This window comes from Hippocampus comes, unplaced genomic scaffold (genome assembly GCF_001891065.2).
Source record: "Hippocampus comes isolate QL1 unplaced genomic scaffold, H_comes_QL1_v1.1 scaffold420, whole genome shotgun sequence".
NCBI classification, from domain to species: Eukaryota; Metazoa; Chordata; class Actinopteri; order Syngnathiformes; family Syngnathidae; genus Hippocampus; species Hippocampus comes.
The window spans coordinates 104448-124840 of NW_017806163.1; the positions used below are offsets into that span (position 1 = coordinate 104448).

General features: G+C 41.5%; 2 protein-coding genes across 3 annotated transcripts in view; one reads left to right on the forward strand and one right to left on the reverse strand.

The window, feature by feature from the left end:
• Positions 1–7548, reverse strand: part of LOC109531454 (SLIT-ROBO Rho GTPase-activating protein 3-like) — a 32880-nt gene extending 25332 nt beyond the window's left edge. For both annotated transcript variants that reach the window (XM_019895752.1, XM_019895751.1), the window contains exon 1: positions 7140–7548. In XM_019895752.1, coding sequence (XP_019751311.1) covers positions 7140–7206 — 67 coding nt within the window. In that variant the 5' untranslated portion in view covers positions 7207–7548. The remainder of the gene's footprint in view (positions 1–7139) is intronic.
• Positions 7549–9903: 2355 nt separating this feature from the next.
• ptgis (prostaglandin I2 (prostacyclin) synthase) lies at positions 9904–19747 on the forward strand. Its single transcript, XM_019895793.1, has 10 exons — positions 9904–10061; positions 10470–10593; positions 11752–11927; positions 12013–12153; positions 12734–12846; positions 12920–13104; positions 17724–17892; positions 18016–18197; positions 18902–19053; positions 19398–19747. Exons 1-10 carry the CDS (start codon positions 9991–9993, stop codon positions 19552–19554), a joined length of 1470 nt encoding a protein of 489 aa, XP_019751352.1. The 5' UTR covers positions 9904–9990; the 3' UTR covers positions 19555–19747.
• Positions 19748–20393: the final 646 nt, after the last annotated feature.

A 20393-nucleotide genomic window follows, 5' to 3' on the forward strand; every position in this document is an offset into this window, starting at 1 on the left:
GTGTGTGCGTGTGTGTGTGTGTGTGGTGCGAGCGCGCATCCGCGCATGCATTGTGACATGCATGTCTGTTTATCGCTGCAGACAGCACAGAAAACAAACTAGGTCAGCATGCATTGTGCTGTGAGAGCCTTCAGAAAGATTTGTCTCCAAACAGCAAATATGAGGAATTCTTTTAATTGCAAGATCGCTGCTGTTTTCACATGAAGAGGTTGGGAAACTTGCTGCTTCCCATCATAGGCAAACACAGAGGGAATGGAGATAAAATAGATACAGTTTCTAGATTATGGGGGCAAATAGGACATTGCAGCTCCTGAAAAAGTAATAAGCTATTGGCTATATTGAACGAGGGGATGGATAGCTGCTGCTTGTCGCAAACTTGTGAAAAACATTTTTACACCTAAATTCATTGCAGAAAACAGGTGTGTTCTTCAACATAAAAAAAAAGTTACTTTTAAGATTGCGCTTCAAAAACAAACTATTGTTTTAGCAGAGAAAGCAGACCAGCAAACAGAAAGACAATCAAACTTGAAGCCAAACTAAATGTCTTTACATTAAATAAAAAATCAATTAATTACAGCTTGCCCGTTCTTGTTGAGAAACACGAGCAATCCAGCATTCACACAAACTACTGGCAGTCATTCCGCAAAATGCAAACAAACACAGATGAACGAATGCTAACATTGCTAGCCAGTGTGTTAATTTGTCTAGCCTAGCTAAACTCACTCCATTTACTTTCCGTAGGTGTGCGTGAACGTTCTCAACTGCCATTTCCATACCAGTGTCATATGTACAAAATGTTTGTCTCACACAAACATCTGAATTCTCAACAATCAATTAAACTACAAATCGGTTACTGTATTATGACCCTTTCTGGGTAAGATATGTTGATTAGCCATTTACTGACGCGCGCACTTAACTTACACACACAATAGACAAAGCACCATTAAAACATTTGAAGAGCATTAAGGAAGGCGAACAGACGTTTTCAAGCATGCATATGATTTCTTCGCACAAAAGGGAACTTTGTAGAACATCGTTGAAGAAAAGAGCTTCGATTCTTCTTCAAAATGGTGGAAATGAAGGACAAAAGGTGTTTGTAAATGTGCGCCCATCCTGTGAACATGTGAATGAAACTAGAGGAATACGAAACAAGACAAAATAAATATGCGGTCCCTTGTCGGGAGGATGTTATTCTCATGGTCCCCTTTAGTATTGCAGTTGCCCGGTTACGTGTCTCTGAAGGCATCGGAGCCGGAGCGAGCTAGTCGTCTGTTTGACACTTGGGCCAGTCGCTCGAACTGGCGTTTGGGCAATGACAAAGGCGACTTCCTCCGCTTGGAAAGGCCCAGCACACAGCCAAGGATGAGGACCAGTGAGGTAGCAATCAGCTCCAAAATACAACAAAATGTCATCGTGCTGAAATTGACCAAAACTTGAGATTGATTGATTGATTTATGTACGTATTTATTTATTTATTTATTTTTACAAACAGTGAGTGTTTATGGTGAGCAAATAAGACCATTTGGATTGCAGCGATGGTACAATGTCATCAGCGAGACATCAAATAGACTATTTGCATTCGCTTTCCTGCAAGCAGGTTATTTTTAGGAAGCTAAACTGTTCCAAGGGACTGTGCAGTATTGCACTACATGCCATGAATGATTCAAGCTTTCGCAGAGTGCGCACATAATCACACGAGGACACGGGCAAGCACTTCACAGTTCCATGTAAAACACCAAAAAGTTCCCCTCGACATCACACACATAAAGCTCTCAAATGTAAGCGAATAGGAAGGTGTTCACCGACCGGGATAAGGAATTTGTCTAAAAGGACCTATTTATAATATAATTAGTCGGCCAAGCCTAACAATCAACATCCTGGTGTGTTCGGGCACTTTGATGAAGTCTTTTGTACATACGTAACACTGAGCTTGTAGAAGCAGAATACATTTCAGTGGAACCTCCCAAAGTCAAATTTTCCATTGGAAATAATGTAAAGTGAGTTCATTTGTTCCAGGCCCAGACTGCCATCAAAATCCCTTTTTTAACTGCACTGGCAATGTTACAAGTAAGGATGCGCCAATACCAATACCTGTACTAATACGGTATCATATTATATAATCCACTAAAGACAATGGTTCCCAGACTTTTTAAACCAAGTGGCACCCAAGAAATACTTTGCTTTCCAAGTACTGTACCACCATCATGACTAAAATTAAAATACAGTAGCATAGTAGGACTAAATGTTCATTCATGCACAGACAGAGGTTTTATTCCAAAGAGGTGCTGTCCCAGTCAAAAGTTTGAAGACACTTCTCCATTCAATAGCATGAGAAAGTGTTTCAAAAGTATATATTTGATTGCAACCACTGGAACATGATGCATGTTTTGAACAATAAAACGGCACAATGTATTGCACATACAACTTTTTAAAGTTTTACTGAAATAAAAGTTTAGAAACAGTTCTTTAACATTCAATGCTAAAGTCTTGCAGTAAAAGGTTAAATAAAAATGAAGTGTACGGATGCATTGATTCTTTCCTCACTCCCATGAGTGAGCCCGACTACCACGAGGGCTACTCGTGCCACACTTTGGGAATCACTGCACGAGATGACCACGAGTGCTGCCACAACAACAACAAAAACACTAAAATAAAACAAGTCAGACTTTAAAGATGTCTGACAGACACTTAGCAGAGAGGGAATGGAAAACAGTTTGTTGGTAAGTTAAATCGTTACATTCTACTTGTTAGCTAGAATCTGCTTGGTAAATTTAATATGTAATTAAAGTTGCCGCACATATTTTCCTGAGCAGTTCAATTGTTTCCGATGTGGTACCGAAGTTCTCAATGTGGTTCCAAGAATATTACTGTATTTGTTTTTTCTTTGCCAATAATGACGTTCCTGTGTTGGCATAACATATTAAGCAGAACTTTTCGATTCTTTCTTGAGTTTTGCAATTGAATTTCCCTGATTGTTTTGTCTTTTAAGCATATCATTAAAAGAAAATTGCGGTTGAGACTCCACTTCGCTATATTCTCTTCCTTTGCATACCAGATCCTGTTTTTAAACACAAGCAGTGTGACATTTATTCAGTACCGCTCCCATGCTTAAAAACACAATTCATGTATTCGGAACATGCTCTGATGCACTTGCATGTGGCGGCTAGATTTGTGGACTTTTGCTGTACACGGAAGTGAGTGGGCCGTGTTGCCTTGAAGGCAAGGCTGTTTGTGCAACAATCCCATATTGAGGAGTCATTGTCGTGGAAGCAGCCCGCTCCGGTTAGTCCGCCACAGCTAGTGTCGGCTCTCCGGGGCTGCGTCTGCAGTTAGCCATGCGTGGCTAGTCACATGTGTCCTAACCCAGACTGACACGTTGACATCATTTGGTTCGAATCAAGGCCGTGAGCGTCTGAATGCACTCATGGTCGCGCTGTGACTTTTTTTTTTTTTTTCTGAAACGTGAGTTCACGTGTTGTTTCCCTCAATCCAAATGCTTCAAAATGCTGTCTGTGCAACCGCAGGACAGGAAAATCCACATTCTGCTGTGCTGACATTCCACGCAGGTTTCACATTAAATGATATGACACCACAAGGCAGCGTCTGCAGCTTCACACGCTGGCAACAAAGACGCAGTTTCGCTGTCATCATGCAAGCCCTGACATTTCTAGGCAGTGTCACCCTGACCATTCTTTTACTATGATGAATAAACAGCGAGGGCCGTCGGCTGTGGCCACGTGGTCTGCATGGAATGCAAAGATTGACACTCAAAACGGCAAAATATGAAAGCACATACCCAGCATGAAAAAAAAAAATACAAATGTGTGAATATGTAGTAAAACACAATTCTGTTACAAAGCATACAGTACTATTTTGTCATCATTTCTAAACAGTTTTTAATGGCATTTAAAGAAAAACTTGTGTCATGGTAAAGTGACAAATACTGTATTAGCATTGATGTTAATGAACAGTCACTGTTCAGAACTGTTTCGGAAGACATTTACACACAAACTGAAATTATGTCAACCGTATGCTTAAATGGCATCCAAAGTACAGCTATGTAGAAATTTCACCCGAGAAAGAAAACTTTTTCCTGTATATGGTACCCTGGCTAGTGCCAAACATAGATGCTAATGCTAATGTTCACGTGTCACTTTCTTTCTTTCTTTCTTTCTTTTTTAACATTTCAAAACACACTAAAATGTTCACACGTTTAGAGAATATGAAAAAAATGATTGTATGTGTGAAAGGTATTCAGAGCAAGACTATGGAGTAATGTCAAAATCGAAACTATTACAATAAACTCGCTAACCCCAGCATAATAATAATAATAATAATGGGCGGCACGGTGGTCTACTGGTTCGCACGTCCACCTTACAGTGGAGAGGTGCAGGGTTCGATTCCGGCCTTCCTGTGTGGTGTTTGCATGTTGCAAGCAGGGGCAAAAACAGCATAGTTGCTCATGCTTTAGAACACACTAAAATGGTCACTAACCGACCAACCGAGATAGATAGATAGATAGATATACCTCATAGCTGAAAGCTATGTGATCATTTACTCGACTACATTTTAATGTAAAGATCACACTAATAAAACTAGCTAGAATAATCGGAGGAAAGAATAAGCATTCCTGTATGAGTTCTTACTGTATCTATTGTGATACACGATTAGAAGTGGAAAAACTTATTTTCAGTTGAGTTTACAGAAACTGTCAATCAATTTCATAAGAGTAGATGACGAATCTTTTTTCCATTTCATGAATGGATATTAGCTCATCAATGAAATATTTGGCGATATTCATACATTCAAGTCCAAGCGTGTACAAGACTTCACTAGTCAGTAATATTTCTGTGTGTGTGTGTGTGTGTGTGTGTGTGTGTGTGTGTGTGTGTGTGTGTGTGCGCGCGCGTGCGCGTGCATGTGTTAATTGTGCTACTGTGCTGCCAGTAAATCAGTATTACTCCAGCCAAGTGTCAGTGTCAAATGAGCCCACTCGCCGCTTCACACCGATCGAATCCCAGTTCCAAAATGAGTTTAACATTTCAGTTTAGAAGCTTCTCATGACATGGGTCGCATAGAATAAATAAATAATGGACCAATAGGAACATGCATGGGGCTTTTGTTTGATAACTAGCTGTGATCAACTTTTATTATCAGACAGTAGTTGTCATAATATAAAATATCTACATCCAGTGCCAATAAAAAGTAGATTTTTACTGGTGGCTGAGTAGGGCCTAAGCTATTTTCCCTGTGTTGTTAAGCTGTAAACATGATCAATTTACCATAGAGACTGTCATTTTGCGAAACATCAGTGATGTCATCAATTTACATGGCACGTCGGTGAGTATCACCCTTTTTATGGTAAGAAGGAGTGGCCTCAACAAGGGTTGTGAAGAGAAGAAGATACTGTACAGCGATGTGAAGCTGGCAAACTAGCATTCAAAGCAGTTGACCTTTTTTTTTTTGCACTAGTTAACTTCTTTTTACGCTTGTGCGACAAGTCCATCGAACCATTTTTGAATAGCGCATGCCTCATTAAGGTGAACTGGTGTCTAGCTAGCAGAGCTGACTTTAGGAAACTGATCGCCGGCCAATTATAGGACATGTACAGCCAAACGACCTTTCACGCTCGCAATCACACCTAGGGACCATTCTTAGTCTTCGCTTAACCTAACATGCATATTTTGGGAATGTGGGAGGAAGCCAGAGTACCCAGAGAAGACCCATGCAAGTCTCGGGGAACACGCAAACTGAGCCGGAGTAGAAATTCGAACCACAAACCTCAGAAATGTGAGGCAGACGTGCCAATCACTATTTCAATGTGCTGTTGTGCAACAAGTTGTTGTTGTTGCATGAAATGTTAAAAAGTTCATCAAGCACAGCCGCAGTGTTATGTTTGGCATGTCCCACACACTGCTCTAAAAACTACAGTGTGTGCAATACGTGGTTAAATAATGTCAAATACAACATTACTTTACTTGGGTTTGTTATACATAACTTATTTGGTAAAATGAGTCATTTTAATCATGCATAGTTTCATAATCAAACGGAATATTTTGCATCTATCTGACATTGCTTTCCACCCTCTCATGATGGGGTAACTGCCCCTTTGGCAAACCCTCTGAAGGATTGACATATTTTGTCATTTTCATCGTATCATGCGTGGACTCGGATGTTGGCAAGTTTATCATGTCCAGTCTGTCACTGCGAAATATATTTGTTAAACAGTTACTTAGTGAATGAAGGTCGACATGCGGTGTGCTCATTAAATGCTTAATATTAGCAAGAAAATGTCCACCGTGTCATTGTCCAATGTCCACCCTGTAAGCTGTAAGCTTTGTCTCATCTGGAAGGAACAGACTGTTCACTGGAATGGCTGTCAACAATGAAAAGTTTATTTTAACTGTTTCATTGACCAAACACAAAAACAATTGCAAAAAAATAAAAATACTGACTAATCAATTAACTCTGACTTACTAGGACATGGGGAGGACAATGCACCATCTGCTGCACGAAAACTACTTCAAGTTCACTGCCGCATGCACATCCTGCACAGGGTTAGCTCTGCTCCTTCTCAGCCACAAATTTAGCCTCAGAAAGGAAAATCCTTTCATGGTTTATAATTGATGCAGACGCCATCCATTATTGATGCACTTTCTCAACTGTTTGCTGGTTGACCTTCTCGAGCTTCTCTTGCCAAATTATCATTTTTGTTTTACTCAACATTATCTTTAGTATCGTGCATGATATCTGAGATAGATGCGTGACAGATTTTAGCGAAGATTTTCCATGCGAGGAATTGGAGCCATTTTTTCCCCCCAGTTGGGTGTGCAGCTTAAAAGCTGCAGTGTGAAAGTCATCTGCAGCAGCCTGACAATGCAGCCTTGCTTACTAGTCATGCAGCCTGCAGTCTTCATGGCTCTACACGAACCGGTTTGGTCAAGTTTGAACCTAAGTGTACTGCCAAAAAGATCATAAACAAGGGTGGGGGATATAGGACATTTCCAGTGGGATGCATTTAGGAGCAAATGCAGCCAGACCCACCCCTCAGTATTGCACGCGCACACACGCACGTAGTCAGTCATTAAGCTTGTTGTAAAGTTGCACAATTATCCAAGATGAGCCGCGGCAGTACCGACCTTTCACTTGGCTCTCATATTCGGCTATGATCTCTTTGTCCTTCTTCACTTTCGCCTGCGTTGACATGGTTGGAAGAAAGCTGGCTGGCCAATGGTCGAGGCGGGAAGAGACGCCTTTTACTCCGTCTGCACTCGCTCCGTCTCCGCGGCGGCGATCAGAAGGCGGACATAGCCCGAGATAGGGGCTCAAGTTCGGAGGGGCGAAAAAAGGCAGGGGGCCAGAGGGTCTCTTCTGTTCTGCTGCGTTGTGTTGTGCTTTCACACGGGGCTGCTGCGTTCAAGGAGACGTCGAGCTGGAAGTGCACACGCGATCCAGACCACTCCTCTCTGCAAGGACTCCTCCACAAGAACTCCACAAAGACGAGTCACGTTTGACTCGCATTTCGCGAGAGAGAGAGAGAGAGAGAGAGAGAGAGAGAGAGAGAGAGAGAGAGGGAGTGGGAGAAGAAAACTGAACGGAAAGACAGTCTCTCTCTCTCTCTCTCTCTCTCTCTCTCTCTCTCTCTCTCTCTCGGGCAGTTCCTGCTGCTGTAAGACAGGGAAAAAAAGCCTGAATGGACGTGTAAATCATTGAAAAACTCCTCCCCTTAACCTTACCACCTTCATGCATAAATATTTAAAGCGTCTATCTATCTATCTATCTATCTATCTATCTATCTATCTATCTATCTATCTATCTGGCTGGCTGTCTGTCTGTCTAGACAGATTGATAGATATCGATTCGGTTAGTGTTGATGCAGTCACATATTTTTCCCCGTATATCTATCTGTGTAGATTGGTACCAAATGGCCCATGGGCCGGTGTCAGGCCACGGACCGGTGGTTTGGGACTGCTAGTCTGTGCTCATTTATATGGAGTAATATCACCCGTTGCTGGGAGCCCAGCAGCCATCAACAGCGAGTAAGGGCCCCTCTGCTGGCGATTTTCTGACACGTCGCAATATCGAACACAATGCCATTGCTCGGGGCCCTCGCAATTGCTTGGTTTGCCTTGTCTGCCATCTAAATTACAGCACTTTTATGACAAAATCAAATAAAATTATGGCAACCATTATAGTCTACTTCATATAAAAAAAAAACTCACAACTTGTCTCTCTGATGTGTCCAAACATGGTAGACTGCATATCACCAAATCATTCTAACAATTTAACCATGAACAATATCCTCACTTAAAAACGCATACATTTAAAAATATGTCTTCGCCCCCACTTTTTATTGTTCTTTTAACGGGATCGTTCTTTGGTTTGTTGCTACTTTGTTTTGCACTCTAAAGAATAAGAGAGGATCATTTTGATTGTAAATGGGGTTGCAATCATCCATTCATTCTCTTTCACACTTGTCCTCATTAGGGTTGTGGGTGAGCTGCGTATCATTTAGGGGTTTTCAATAAGCGTGTCAAGAGGAGGGAAAATGTTTGCGCTCAAATTACATTTTTAACCCTTTCAGGGACAGCGGTTACTACAGTGGGCAGTTTATCAGGTTATCAGGTTACAGGGTGCATGAAAGGGTTAAAATGGACAGAAGTGCTGGGTCATTCGTCGATGAAGTTCAAATAACAACAACAGGAATAATAATTTAACATGTTTATGTAGAACATGTGAAATACTTCTTAATCATTAAGCCATTGTCATTTTGAATGTTTCGTTTATAATGCAATTTCTAATTAATCAACCAATTATCAATCAAAACACATTTTTACTGGATATGTAACATTAAATCGGTGAAGAAGTCAACACATTATTTATGCCGATAAAACATTTATTGGAATTAATTTAAATTACTTTGAAAAAATGGATATACAATTTAATGATCCAATCTTAGGCTGGGGGGGAAAAAACTCAAATTAAATGCCTAATTAACGTGTCAGATGTTAGAGGTCACGACTGGATTTAAGTGGACTTTTTTTGATCCAAACTTGCAGTGTAGTGGAAGCCATGTTGACTGTTCAAAACAAATTCGAAAGGTACAGTACAGCTTTCAAAAAGTGCATTACTGCCCTCTGCTGGTGCGGTGGATGCATCAACCACTCTGTGTGTCAATGTACTGTAACTGCAGTTCATTAACAAATGAATTCAACCTGTAGGATTCTGTAAACATGTGTTATACAGTTGTACTACAAAATGTACAGTACATCAAAATATTTTTAGTCATTCTCATTACTCACAGTGTCACATACAACACGAGTGGAAACAAAACATTCTCCTCTGGATACACTTTCAAGTGAGGCAAGATTCCCTGAGGTTCCATTCATTGTGTCATCATGCGTTCCTTACGTGTACCTGCTCATCTTGACTGAAATCCTAAATATAGTGCGTTTCTCTACGTTGAAGGGTTTGCGTCACAGAATGACACCTGCCTTGAAGTATGCAAGTCCCAACATCAACCCTGGTGTTCATGAAACATGAGTCCATTTGCCATGATGGTGATGCTGATGTCACTGCACTACAAAAAAAAAACAAAAAACAAAATGGGCTTATCAAACAAGAACATGAAGTCATGAAATGAGGATCACATTATTTAATTGAGGCAAAAGTATTTGCTAGTAGAACAGGAAAATTTGACCTAGCAGAAAAGTAAACAAAGCTAGCTGACCTCCAAGCAGGCCCTAAAATTGTAATTTTATATAATCCTTTTTGTTTGTTTGTTGTATTAACGATCTCACGATGTTGATTTAGTGGAATATGTCAGTGCTGTATGCTTTGTTACATTGTGTAAGCCATGTCATGTCAGCAGCCACACCTTTCCACGCCTCCTGACAAGAAAGAAACTCATCTTGAGAACACATATAAGTCAGTAACCTCTGGCTATGGAGAACATTATCTCGGGGGAAGGACATCTATCACTTCACAGACATGCTGTGGGTGCTGTTTTTACTACTTATATGTGTTCCTATACTAATACTCCTCTACTACACTCGCACCAGGTAAGTCATTCATTCATTCGTTTACAGTATACGTGCATAAATTTGGATTGAGGAACTTCTTGGACAGTTTAATACATGTTACCACATGTATACTGCAGTGCGTAGCACTAAAGCAAGTGGCAATCTGTGTGTGATGGATAGCAGAAGGCATATTTGTGATCATGTTTGATTGCAGCAAGAGCATTTGATGTAGTTCTAAAACAAAGGAATCTCGTTTTGATACGTAGAACAACAATCGAATAGGACAGTCCACACAGGCGTTCAAAGTGAGTTGCATTCTTGCGCGGAAGAAGCAAATTGGTTGAGAAATGTCGTGTGACAACTTCGAGTTGATATTTGTGGAAAAATACACAAATGAGCTGTCTTATCAAGACACGTTTTTTTTTTCTTTCTCTCTGCTTGACACAGACAGGAAAATGAGCCCCCTTTGGACAAAGGTATTATACCATGGTTGGGACACGCACTTGCATTCCAAAAGGATGTCGCTAAGTTTTTGTCCCGAATGAAAGAGAAACACGGGGATGTCTTTACCGTAAGTACAGTAAATACGTACGGAAGGTTCTTTTAAAGCCTCACGGAGTTGCAAGTTTACAAAAGTGGGTCGACAACGGGAACAGGAAAACAGAAGCATCTTGCAATGTAAAGAGACCGCTTTTATGCAATCGGTGAGGGCGTGCACACGACATGAGCACACCTACTTTGCTGAAAATCATAGAAAGACTCGCAATATCATCACAATATTTCGCCAAGAATAATAGCAAGTCGTACATGTTAAAAAGATACGGACTTTTTTTTCTCTAAAAAGGAATTGATACAAGTATTATTTACAAATTAACCAATGTAAAAAGAACTGTATTTAAAGTGGGTGTCAAATCAAAATTTTTCGTTATATGTTGTATACATTGGTCACTGGTCTACTAGTCTAGTCTACTAGTACTAGTCACTACTAAAGTAGTGAACAGTATAAACAATCTGAATTAAGCAGAAAAATGCACCCGTTCTCATTCATCTCTGCAGGCGGCCATTTTGTCACTCACTTGCTGGTGACTGAAAGTGACATCACAATCGCTAACAGCTCACGTACTGTCCAATCAGTGCTCAGCTTCTGAACATCACATGACCAAACTCAGAAACAGGTGCGCCGTGACTTATCGTTACCTGACCCCTGAGCAACTGTGATGTCATTTTCAGTCGACGGCGAGTGGCAGAACAAGGCAAAATGTCCTCCCCCTGAGATGGATGGAAACCTGTGGATTTTTCTTTTTAATCCATATTCCTCAAACACAATGTTCGTCAGAATACCGTATTTAGACTTCTGGGGCTGCACAGGACAACATTGTACATGAAATACATGTCCATAAAGCACCTTTATTTTATCCTTTTATTTTTTTACTTCTAAACTCATTAATTTTGTTTTAAAAATCCATCTTAATCTTTTAATAAAACGGGCAGCGAAAGTCGATTTCGATTCCTGAATAGCTGTAGACTTTCATACTGGATATGTCGAGACAGAATACAGCAGTTGTTAAACAAATGCACACGCCCAACGCAAATTAAAGGACAATAACGAAAAATGCAATACCTGTTGCATAACTGTCGGTTTCTAGTTGATCTCATTCTTATTTTCTGTCATCAGAAGCAATTGGATATGAGAACAAAAGTGAGTCAACGAAAAACTATGTGCTTCCAGGCGTGCGTTGCGGGCCATTACGTGACGGTGCTGTTAGATCCGCACTCTTTCGACGGAGTGCTTCATGACAACATCCGCCTGGACTTCAGCCGCACCAGACAGCAGCTCATAAAAAGAGTTTTTGGTCTGCAGTTGCCAGGCATCGAGCCAGCAGCGGAGAGGATGTTTATGGAAACGTAATCAGTGATTCATTCAATGGGAATTGACGTGTTGTAATTGTGTAAATCTCACCAAGACTCCCGTTTGATGTTTGGCCTGCAGACATTTTCGAGGTGTCTGCCTGTCTGAGATGAATCATTCCATAAGCTCTCACCTTCACGAGCTGCTGTTACCAGATCCGTCCGGCCAATCGGAATGGAGACGAGAGGGACTCTTCAGTTTATGTTACCGCCTCCTCTTCAGGTAACCTCGCCTCTGGATAAAGACACACAAGAGGAACACAGCCCATCTGACACTGGACGACCTTTAAATTTGTGATGCACTCATGGCTGAATGTTAGTGTTTATAAAGTACAACATTGTTGAGCACTGGTGTCAAATGCTGGTCCTCGAGGGCCACTATTCTGCATGTTTTTGATCCCAGCTCCATTGTGATTGATTGGGCTTATTTTGAGTGCTCAGGCCGGTTGCAAAGTGACCTAATTATCTAAAACAGTTTTTCTTCCTGCGACTGTGCGGCCAGACAATTGGTAAGAAGAATGTCAATAATATCCATAAACGCGTATAGTTTTGCAAGGAGTGTGTTGATCATTTGGAAATTGAGTGTAAGTAAAGCAATGAGCTGTGTGCTACAAAATTACAAACTCAGTACAAAGAAGTGTTTGTGCTTCACGTTTTTGCAAACTCTGTGAGCGGTTTTGCGATTAGCTAGGAATAGTTTTAGAAGTTGTGCAACAAGAATCACTGTTAAGAGTTCAAGGATTCAGAAAATAAAAACTAAACAATATAGCACATACTGAGGTTGTTGTTGTTGTTGTGCACAGAGCCGGCTACCTCACGTTATTTGACAGCACGCAGGACGTCACTGCAGTCTACAAAGAATTTCGCAAGTTTGACCATCTTCTTTCCAAACTGGCTCGCTGCTCACTCAAAGGAGGTGAGCTTCAACAATCACCCTTGATTATTTTCTGACCTTCCATCAGTGGCTTGACTTCAAATGTGCGTGACAGGGGAGAGCCGGGCAGCCCACTCGTCACGGAAGCGACTTTGGGAACTGCTGTCACCAAACAACCAGCACAGCGGCGAGGCCGAGTGGAGGTCCTGGCAGAGGAGCTACCAGCGCTTCCTCCAGAAAGAAGGAGTGGATGCTGAGATGCAGAAAAGAGCTCTTTTGCTGCAGCTGTGGACCACACAAGTGAGTTTTTTTTTGGGGGGGCGGGGGGGTCAGCGTTATTATGGCTGGTATAATCTGGTTCAAATGTATTTAAACAAGCCGGCTCTATTGCTGGGAATCAACTGAAAAAGGATTTGAAAAGCTTAAAGACTTTAAATGACATCGAGGGAAATTAATCTCGTCAAGCCCAAACAGCCTCTGAGAATTCGGTGAATTGAACAAACAAAGAAAAAAGGCTGGGCCAGAAGATTCCTTGATGGCAGGTAGTGTAAGAACCTGTCTGGACCTGTAGATCAGACTTATACAGTACTACTGTTTTTTTTTTTTGTTTTTTTGTTTTTGACTGAGTGATGACACATCTTTTCTTCTTTTGAGTGCGCACAGGAATTAAGTATTGACATTTATCTAAATTGTGTATGTACTGTATACTTTGCACTGGTTGACATCTGCGCTCTTCTTGTACTACTCGTGAACTGCTAAATGTTAGCTGGTCGAATTTTAGACCGCCACTAGAGGTAGCAGCACAGATGTCGACTAGTGGACAATTATGCCTCACTAGTTACATTTAGTTGTCCTAGTATGCTAGTTGTACAACTAGTGAGGACTAGTACCTGACCATTCGACCTTAAGATGGATATCAGAGTCGATAAGCGAATCGATATATCGAAGAAATGCGAAGTCGATGTACTCGTACATACTTTGTACAAGACAGTAGTAGTCTTACTAGCGTTTTATTTTTGGCCTACTACAGCTCAGTTAAACTTTACTAGTCGTAAACCACTGTGCTGTATGAGTAACACTGCTAGACCCAACTGGTAAGCATGTCACACACTAGTAGCCTCCTTATCAAGGAGGCATCCATCCATCCATCCATTTTCCGATCCGCTCATCCTCACAAGGGTCGTGGGGGGTGCTGGAGCCTACCCCAGCAGTCTTCGGGCAGTAGGCGGGGACACCCTGAACCGGTTGCCAGCCATTCGCAGGGCACATAGAGACGAATAACCATCCGTGCTCACACCTAGGGACAATTTAGAGTGTTCAGTCAGCCTCCATGCATGTTTTTGGAATGTGAGAGGAAACCGGAGTACCCGGAGAAAACCCACGCAACTTGATGTCCATCTTAAGATCCATGTGGAAGTCTCTGTTTTGTCACAACTTTGGCCTGACAACTACATGTGATTATTGAGGCAAAACTGTGAACACTTTCACATTAGCGTACAACTAGTAAAATGCAAGATGTTAACTAGTAGAATTTTAGAAAGTCTTTATTACTACGACAAACCCCAATTCCATGGAAGCTGGACGATTAAGGATGTTTAATGCTCAAACTCCTCATGGTGTGAAACTTCCTTGCTGCTTCATATGACCAGTAGGTGGCGATAGCAAGTTTAAATTGTGCCCGCGATTGTGCTGCAGAACATATTCACATCCCTCATTAAAACCCCGCTGGAGCAATGACGTTGTGCTAAGTGAGGAAAGACCCCCAGTAAGTCACCTGCTGACTGCGGGAGCTCTGGCGTGCTCTGCAGATCAGAGGAAAGACCATTAGTCAGTCAGTCCTCCCGCTTGTTTGTTTGTGCTCCATCATGCCTGCTGGGATCCCCACAGCACACAGTCTGGCATGGAAAGTGGAGCAATCCCTGCAGAGAGAATAGAGGGATTAGCAGGGAGGCCGGAAAAGGTGTTGTGATACGTGTCGCACGCAAGCAGTCGCAGAGATGCGCTTGAAAATCTGTCTCGTCGCCTTGCAAAAATTACGCTACTGGGTGATGTCAGGTCTCCCCTTGCATATGATCAACGGTGAAATAAATAAGCACAGAAAGTAGATTTAACTCCGGCTTTCACCTTTTGAGGGCAAGCAAGCGCGCAGGAGTACGTGCACGCATGTGCGTGCGCACACACACGCACACTTGGAGGGGGACTCGCAATCACTGGCGAACACGTTTTAGTCCTGAAGTGGTAAATTATTTAGGAACATGAGTTTTCATCATCATCATTAATATTTCACTGCAGAACACAGGCAGTCTGGGTCAGTGCTTCTCTATTTTTTGGGGGAGGATTTATCAACACCACACCTCAAAAACGTAAACCACCAATTTTAGAAATTATTATTATGAATAATAATATTAATAATAAGCGGCGGCCGGTGGTCCAGTGGTTAACACGTAGACCTCACAGTGCAGAGGTCGTGGGTTTGACTGTGCCTTCCTGTGTTAAGTTTGCATGTTCTCCCCGTGCCTGCGTGGGTTTTCTCCGGGTACTCCGGTTTCCTCCCACATTCCAAAAACATGCATGGAGTCTGATTGAACGCTCTAAATTGTCCCTAGGTGTGAGTGTTAGCACGAATGCTTGTTCGTCTCTCTGTGCCCTCCGATTGGCTGGCAACCGGTTCAGGGTGTCCACCGCCTACTGCCCGAAGACAGCTGGGATAGGCTCCCGCACCCCCTGTGTAGCCTTGTGAGGATAAACCGGATCGGAAATGAAAAATAATAATAAGCCTGAACTTGAATGGTGTGTCAGTTGAATAACTGAAAAAAAAGACTAAATCAATCTAATTTTAAAATGACTTCCAATTCCACAAAGAATGGGCTCCAAATTATCGATAAAATTCAATCACAAATTTTGTCGCGGACCACTCGGAGTTTTTGTGGGGACCATCAGAGGTCCACAGACTGGACTTTGAGAAACATTGTTGAATTTACAATTGGTCCTCTTGGCAGAGAACAATCTCGCAAAAACAGGACCTCATGATGACCCACCAGATGGCATTGTGGTTAAACAACTCATTTATTTCCTTTCCCCATTGCTATTTTATAGTCAATACAGAGTAGTACAATAAAGTTAATAAAACAAAAAAAAAAGTTAAATATTGTCTCTGACCCCCCCCCCAAAAAAACAAAAACAAAAATAAATACATCATACAATAAAGGTACAGTAGAGTGAATGTGTTCCTGCCGACTTTCCTTATCCTTTTATTGCCATATGGGCATTTGAGACTGTTGCCCCTTTTTGCCAGGAATACAGCATTGTGAAAAGCAATTGGCTTAAGGAGTGAGAAGTAGTTGGGACTTTGCAGTGTGGGCAAGTAAGCCAGTGCACCATCAGGCCCAGCAGTTGGCACTGTGGTTAAAAAGAAAATTCAATTCCAAAATAAATAACCATGAGGAAATCAATAATCCTTATGATGCTGGTGGTAATCTATTGAATGTATTCCTGCCGTTCTTTCTATCCTTTTGTTGCCATGTGGGCCAATATAGCTCTGCGTCCTAAATTGCCGAGGAAGCAGCATGATGATCTCGCAACTTTTTTTTTTTCGCATTAGGTTTGGCCACGAATCCTGCCAAGCCACAATACAGCAAGAATTCAACATTTCTGCTGATCTGCCTTTCCGTTGTTTGCTTGCTAAAATTATTATTTCAAGCATAAAATTTACGAACCACAGACTAAATGTCATTAGTGCAGATTATCACAAAATGTCTTTACAAAAAAGCACACCAAGCAATTAAAAAGAATAGCCTACCTCAGTATTTTTTTTTTAAAACAGCGCTCAGGAGAACAGATGTGAAGGTTATGTCCTTTATGGAGAAGTGATTGCCGTAATAGCTCCAGGCCAGCAATGGCATACAGCTCCTCATCAAAAAAGAAAAAAAAAAAGACCTAATGATCTTTCATGAAAAAAAACGAGCATCGTATCGTAAAAAGTCCAACGGGTCACCCACTGCCGCACATCATTTCACCAGAGTCCATCGTGTGTCTCTGCTGGCATGATAAGAGGGTCATTACCTGAGGATAGAAAAGGGCAGGGAGGACAAAGTGTTGCGGCTTGTGCCCAATTGGCCTGACTGTCAGTGCTCCAAAAAAAAAAAGGCTCCCTTAACCCTGAGCTATTACTGTCTGACATACTCAGGTGTCTCTCAGCCAGAGGCTGACAGTGCTATAAAATCCAATCTCATTGCTACTGCTCACTTCATTAGGTACACGTGTAAGAGCTGTCTGCCGGATCCTTTACACGGATAATTATTCTCTATTTTGATTGTCCATTTCGGTGAGCTGTACCTAATGAAGTGTCCAGTCAGTGGAATCCAGGGATGGGCGACTTAAATATTGGAGGGGCCCACAATTTTTCATCAATGCTACTGGGGGGCACAAAGGACCAGGCACTTCCTAACCAGATGTATGACAAACAACAAAACAACCACATACTGTAAAAAAAAATTTCCAGTGCACAGGGCCCTCTTGCATAAAAATTACCATTCAAGGACGGCACAAAACTGCTGAGCAAGAAATGCACAAAACTCATTCAGTACCAGCCAATTCTGGACCAAGTCTGAAAAGATGTTTGAAAACGTCTTTGGGAGTGAATGAGTTAAATTAAGTGCACAATAAGTTTTAACATTTGGTATTTTTTCCTGGTTTTCCAGGATCCCAACCCCCATTTTAACTAGTTTTTTTGTTTGTTTTTTTTTTTTTTTGCATGGAAAATGTACACTTAATGTTTATCAGCTTTTAAAATGCATATGTTGCCCATCCCTGGTACAGTAGATAAAAACAGCATGCTTGGGAATAAGATCACCTTAAACCCCCTTGTACAATTCCCAAATGAAATGTCAATACCGAATATATATATTTTTTCTTTTCAGTGTAATGCTGGGCCAGCAGCCTTTTGGCTCCTTGGCTTCCTGCTCACTCACCCTGAGGCCATGAAGGCGGTCCAGTCAGAGATGAGAGGTCTTTCTCTGGAGGACAGCTCCCCCCAGCACACCCCCAGCACGGCTCGAGTGAAGAAAGCACACGTTACACCCGTGTTAGGTATGTGGCGGCACTCATCCACCTTCACTTTTGTGAACGTCACAATAGATAATTCAGGAATACAGACATTTTTTGTTGGAGTACACATTATTCAAGTCGGCTGAGTCTCCATCCATCCTACAGACAGCGTTCTGAAAGAGACCCTACGACTCACCGCCGCCGCAATGATCAGCAGAGACGTGGTGCAAGACAAGGTCCTGCGCATGGCCAACGGGGAAGAGTACCGCCTCAGACGTGGGGACAAAGTGTGTCTGTTTCCCTTTCTGAGCCCACAAATGGACCCGCAGATTCACCAAGAACCGCAGGTACTGTGTGCTAAGAGGACAGTGCAGGTTTTAAGAATATTCATGTCATGCGTCAACACATTTAGAAGGCAAGAAACTATTTTTGCTCACTCAAGTGGGTGTAAATACCCCATGCAGCTCAACATGTGGCACCAAAAAACTTTTTTTTTTTATTCCAGCCAATCTCTATATAAACGGTATAAAATGTGCAGTATGTGTACGATATATGTGTATGTAATATATAACCAAATTTGGGAAGATAAAACAGCTCAATAGCAAATGGTATTCAGAGATCGCTTCATGTGGCCCTACACGTATTTTCGAAACATTTCTTCACTTTTTTTCCGAGCGCATCAGATTTTTGTGATATTCTTATTTGATTATTTCTAACCCTCACGCACGATGCAGACTTAACCATCCATTGTGATTTATAGCTATGGCATTTGAGAAAAACATATTGAAACCTGATGTACTAACTCAAGAAAAAAGGAGGCCATATTTGGAATCAGCACAAAAAAAATATCTCGAAAAGTTTACTTGCATCTCTGTTTAAAAGAAAAAAAGTAAACATTTGTTTAATCAATTTAATGGTATGTCAATAAAATCATAAATTCAGTTAAAGTGACATAAAATTTTAAGTAAATATCGTTACTACTACTATGACTACGCATACTAATATAATATAAAAATGAATAATAATAATAACCATCTTTCCTTTGTGACAGCTTTTCAAGTATGACCGCTTCCTAAATGAAGACCTGACAGCCAAGGATGATTTCTACAAGGATGGCAGAAGGCTGAAGTACTTCACCATGCCCTGGGGCGCGGGGAGCAATATGTGCGTGGGGAAAGACTTTGCCGTGACAACCATTAAAAAGTGAGTGCTTTAAGATGCGGATCTCTTCTGTCATGTACGTGCAGCGCATTAAGCCGGGAGATGATGTGTAGTCACTATCGTTTGCTGAGAATCACTTCAAGGCAGTTGATAGACTGTACTGTAGTAATTCCTTCGATTTTGTAATTATGGGAATTGGGGCTGGGGGGTGCGAGGGTGTGTGTGTGTGTGTGTGTGGGAGGGGGGGGGCATGAGGCTTCAAAGGGTGAAGATAGCAGGAGCTTGTATGTTTCCAGGCGTTAAGTTCCAGTCACATGATTTAGTTTCACAAAGCAGATTGAAGACCAAAGCGTGTGTGTTTGACTTTTACCCTCGTTTGCATCCAGATTTGTGCTCTTGATGCTGACCCGTCTGGACCTGGAAGTGTGTGACCCACAGGCTCGAGTGCCGCCCGTCGATCAGAGCCGCTACGGTTTCGGGATGCTCCAGCCGGAGGGAGATCTTCAAGTGCGCTACAGACTAAAGAGAACGACTTCAAGTTAATTCAGTCAATGGATATTTTATTTATATGTGTATATTTATTTATTCCACAATTATTCCTGTAAATACAGATGTAGTTTTTTGTGTTGTTGTCACATGGTTTCATTTCATGTTTGACGTATTTCATAACTGACCCCAAAATACATTAAAAAAAGTGAATTATGCTGTATAGCATTCCTGAAAAAAACCCAACACACTACATTTGACTTAGGTTTGTTTCTGCTTGTATTATGAATGTGTTGAGCAAGGTTCTGGAAAACTATGCATTTTATCAAAAGAAAAAAGTGACTGTAGATGGTATGATACACCTTGACTTCTCAGCCATGTTGTTTTTCAGCGATGGTGTGAAAATAATGGATATACTTGCCACTGCAAGAATGAAACGTTCTATTCTGAAGACAGTTTCTGGCAAAATTTGCATTCAGACATGATTCCTGGCTACCACAGAGCTCTGCCACAAACTTCATCGGTTCAGTTTGCTGTCTACAGGGTAACTTGAGTAATGGACTGCTCTCTTTCAATTTTGGGCTGGTCTCTTGGGGTAAAATGGAGGGGAAATAATATATATTAACGTTGCATCTGGCCTCTATGCCAGATGGCCATTCCAGCTATGGATGTGAAATTTTGCCAACGAAATATAAAAACGAACAATATTGCACATTTTTTTAAAAATCTTTTGATTTGAAAAAAAGTGAATAAGGGTTTCCCCGATCAAAGTTAATTGCGTGTTTTGTTTCACACAATATATAATTCTCAAGTTCTTTCTAAAATGCACACAGCACTAATGGGGCAGTCAACAGAGAAATGAGCCACACCTCGAGACAAAATTGCTACTTGTTATT

Bases quoted from the DNA above. Each gene is read 5' to 3' on its own strand.
- ptgis (XM_019895793.1), top strand. From the start codon at position 9,991: ATGCTGTGGGTGCTGTTTTTACTACTTATATGTGTTCCTATACTAATA. The intron at 12,154-12,733 runs GTAACCTCGCCT...TGTTGTGCACAG, and splicing joins TGTTACCGCCTCCTCTTCAG to AGCCGGCTACCTCACGTTAT. The intron at 12,847-12,919 runs GTGAGCTTCAAC...TGTGCGTGACAG, and splicing joins TCGCTGCTCACTCAAAGGAG to GGGAGAGCCGGGCAGCCCAC.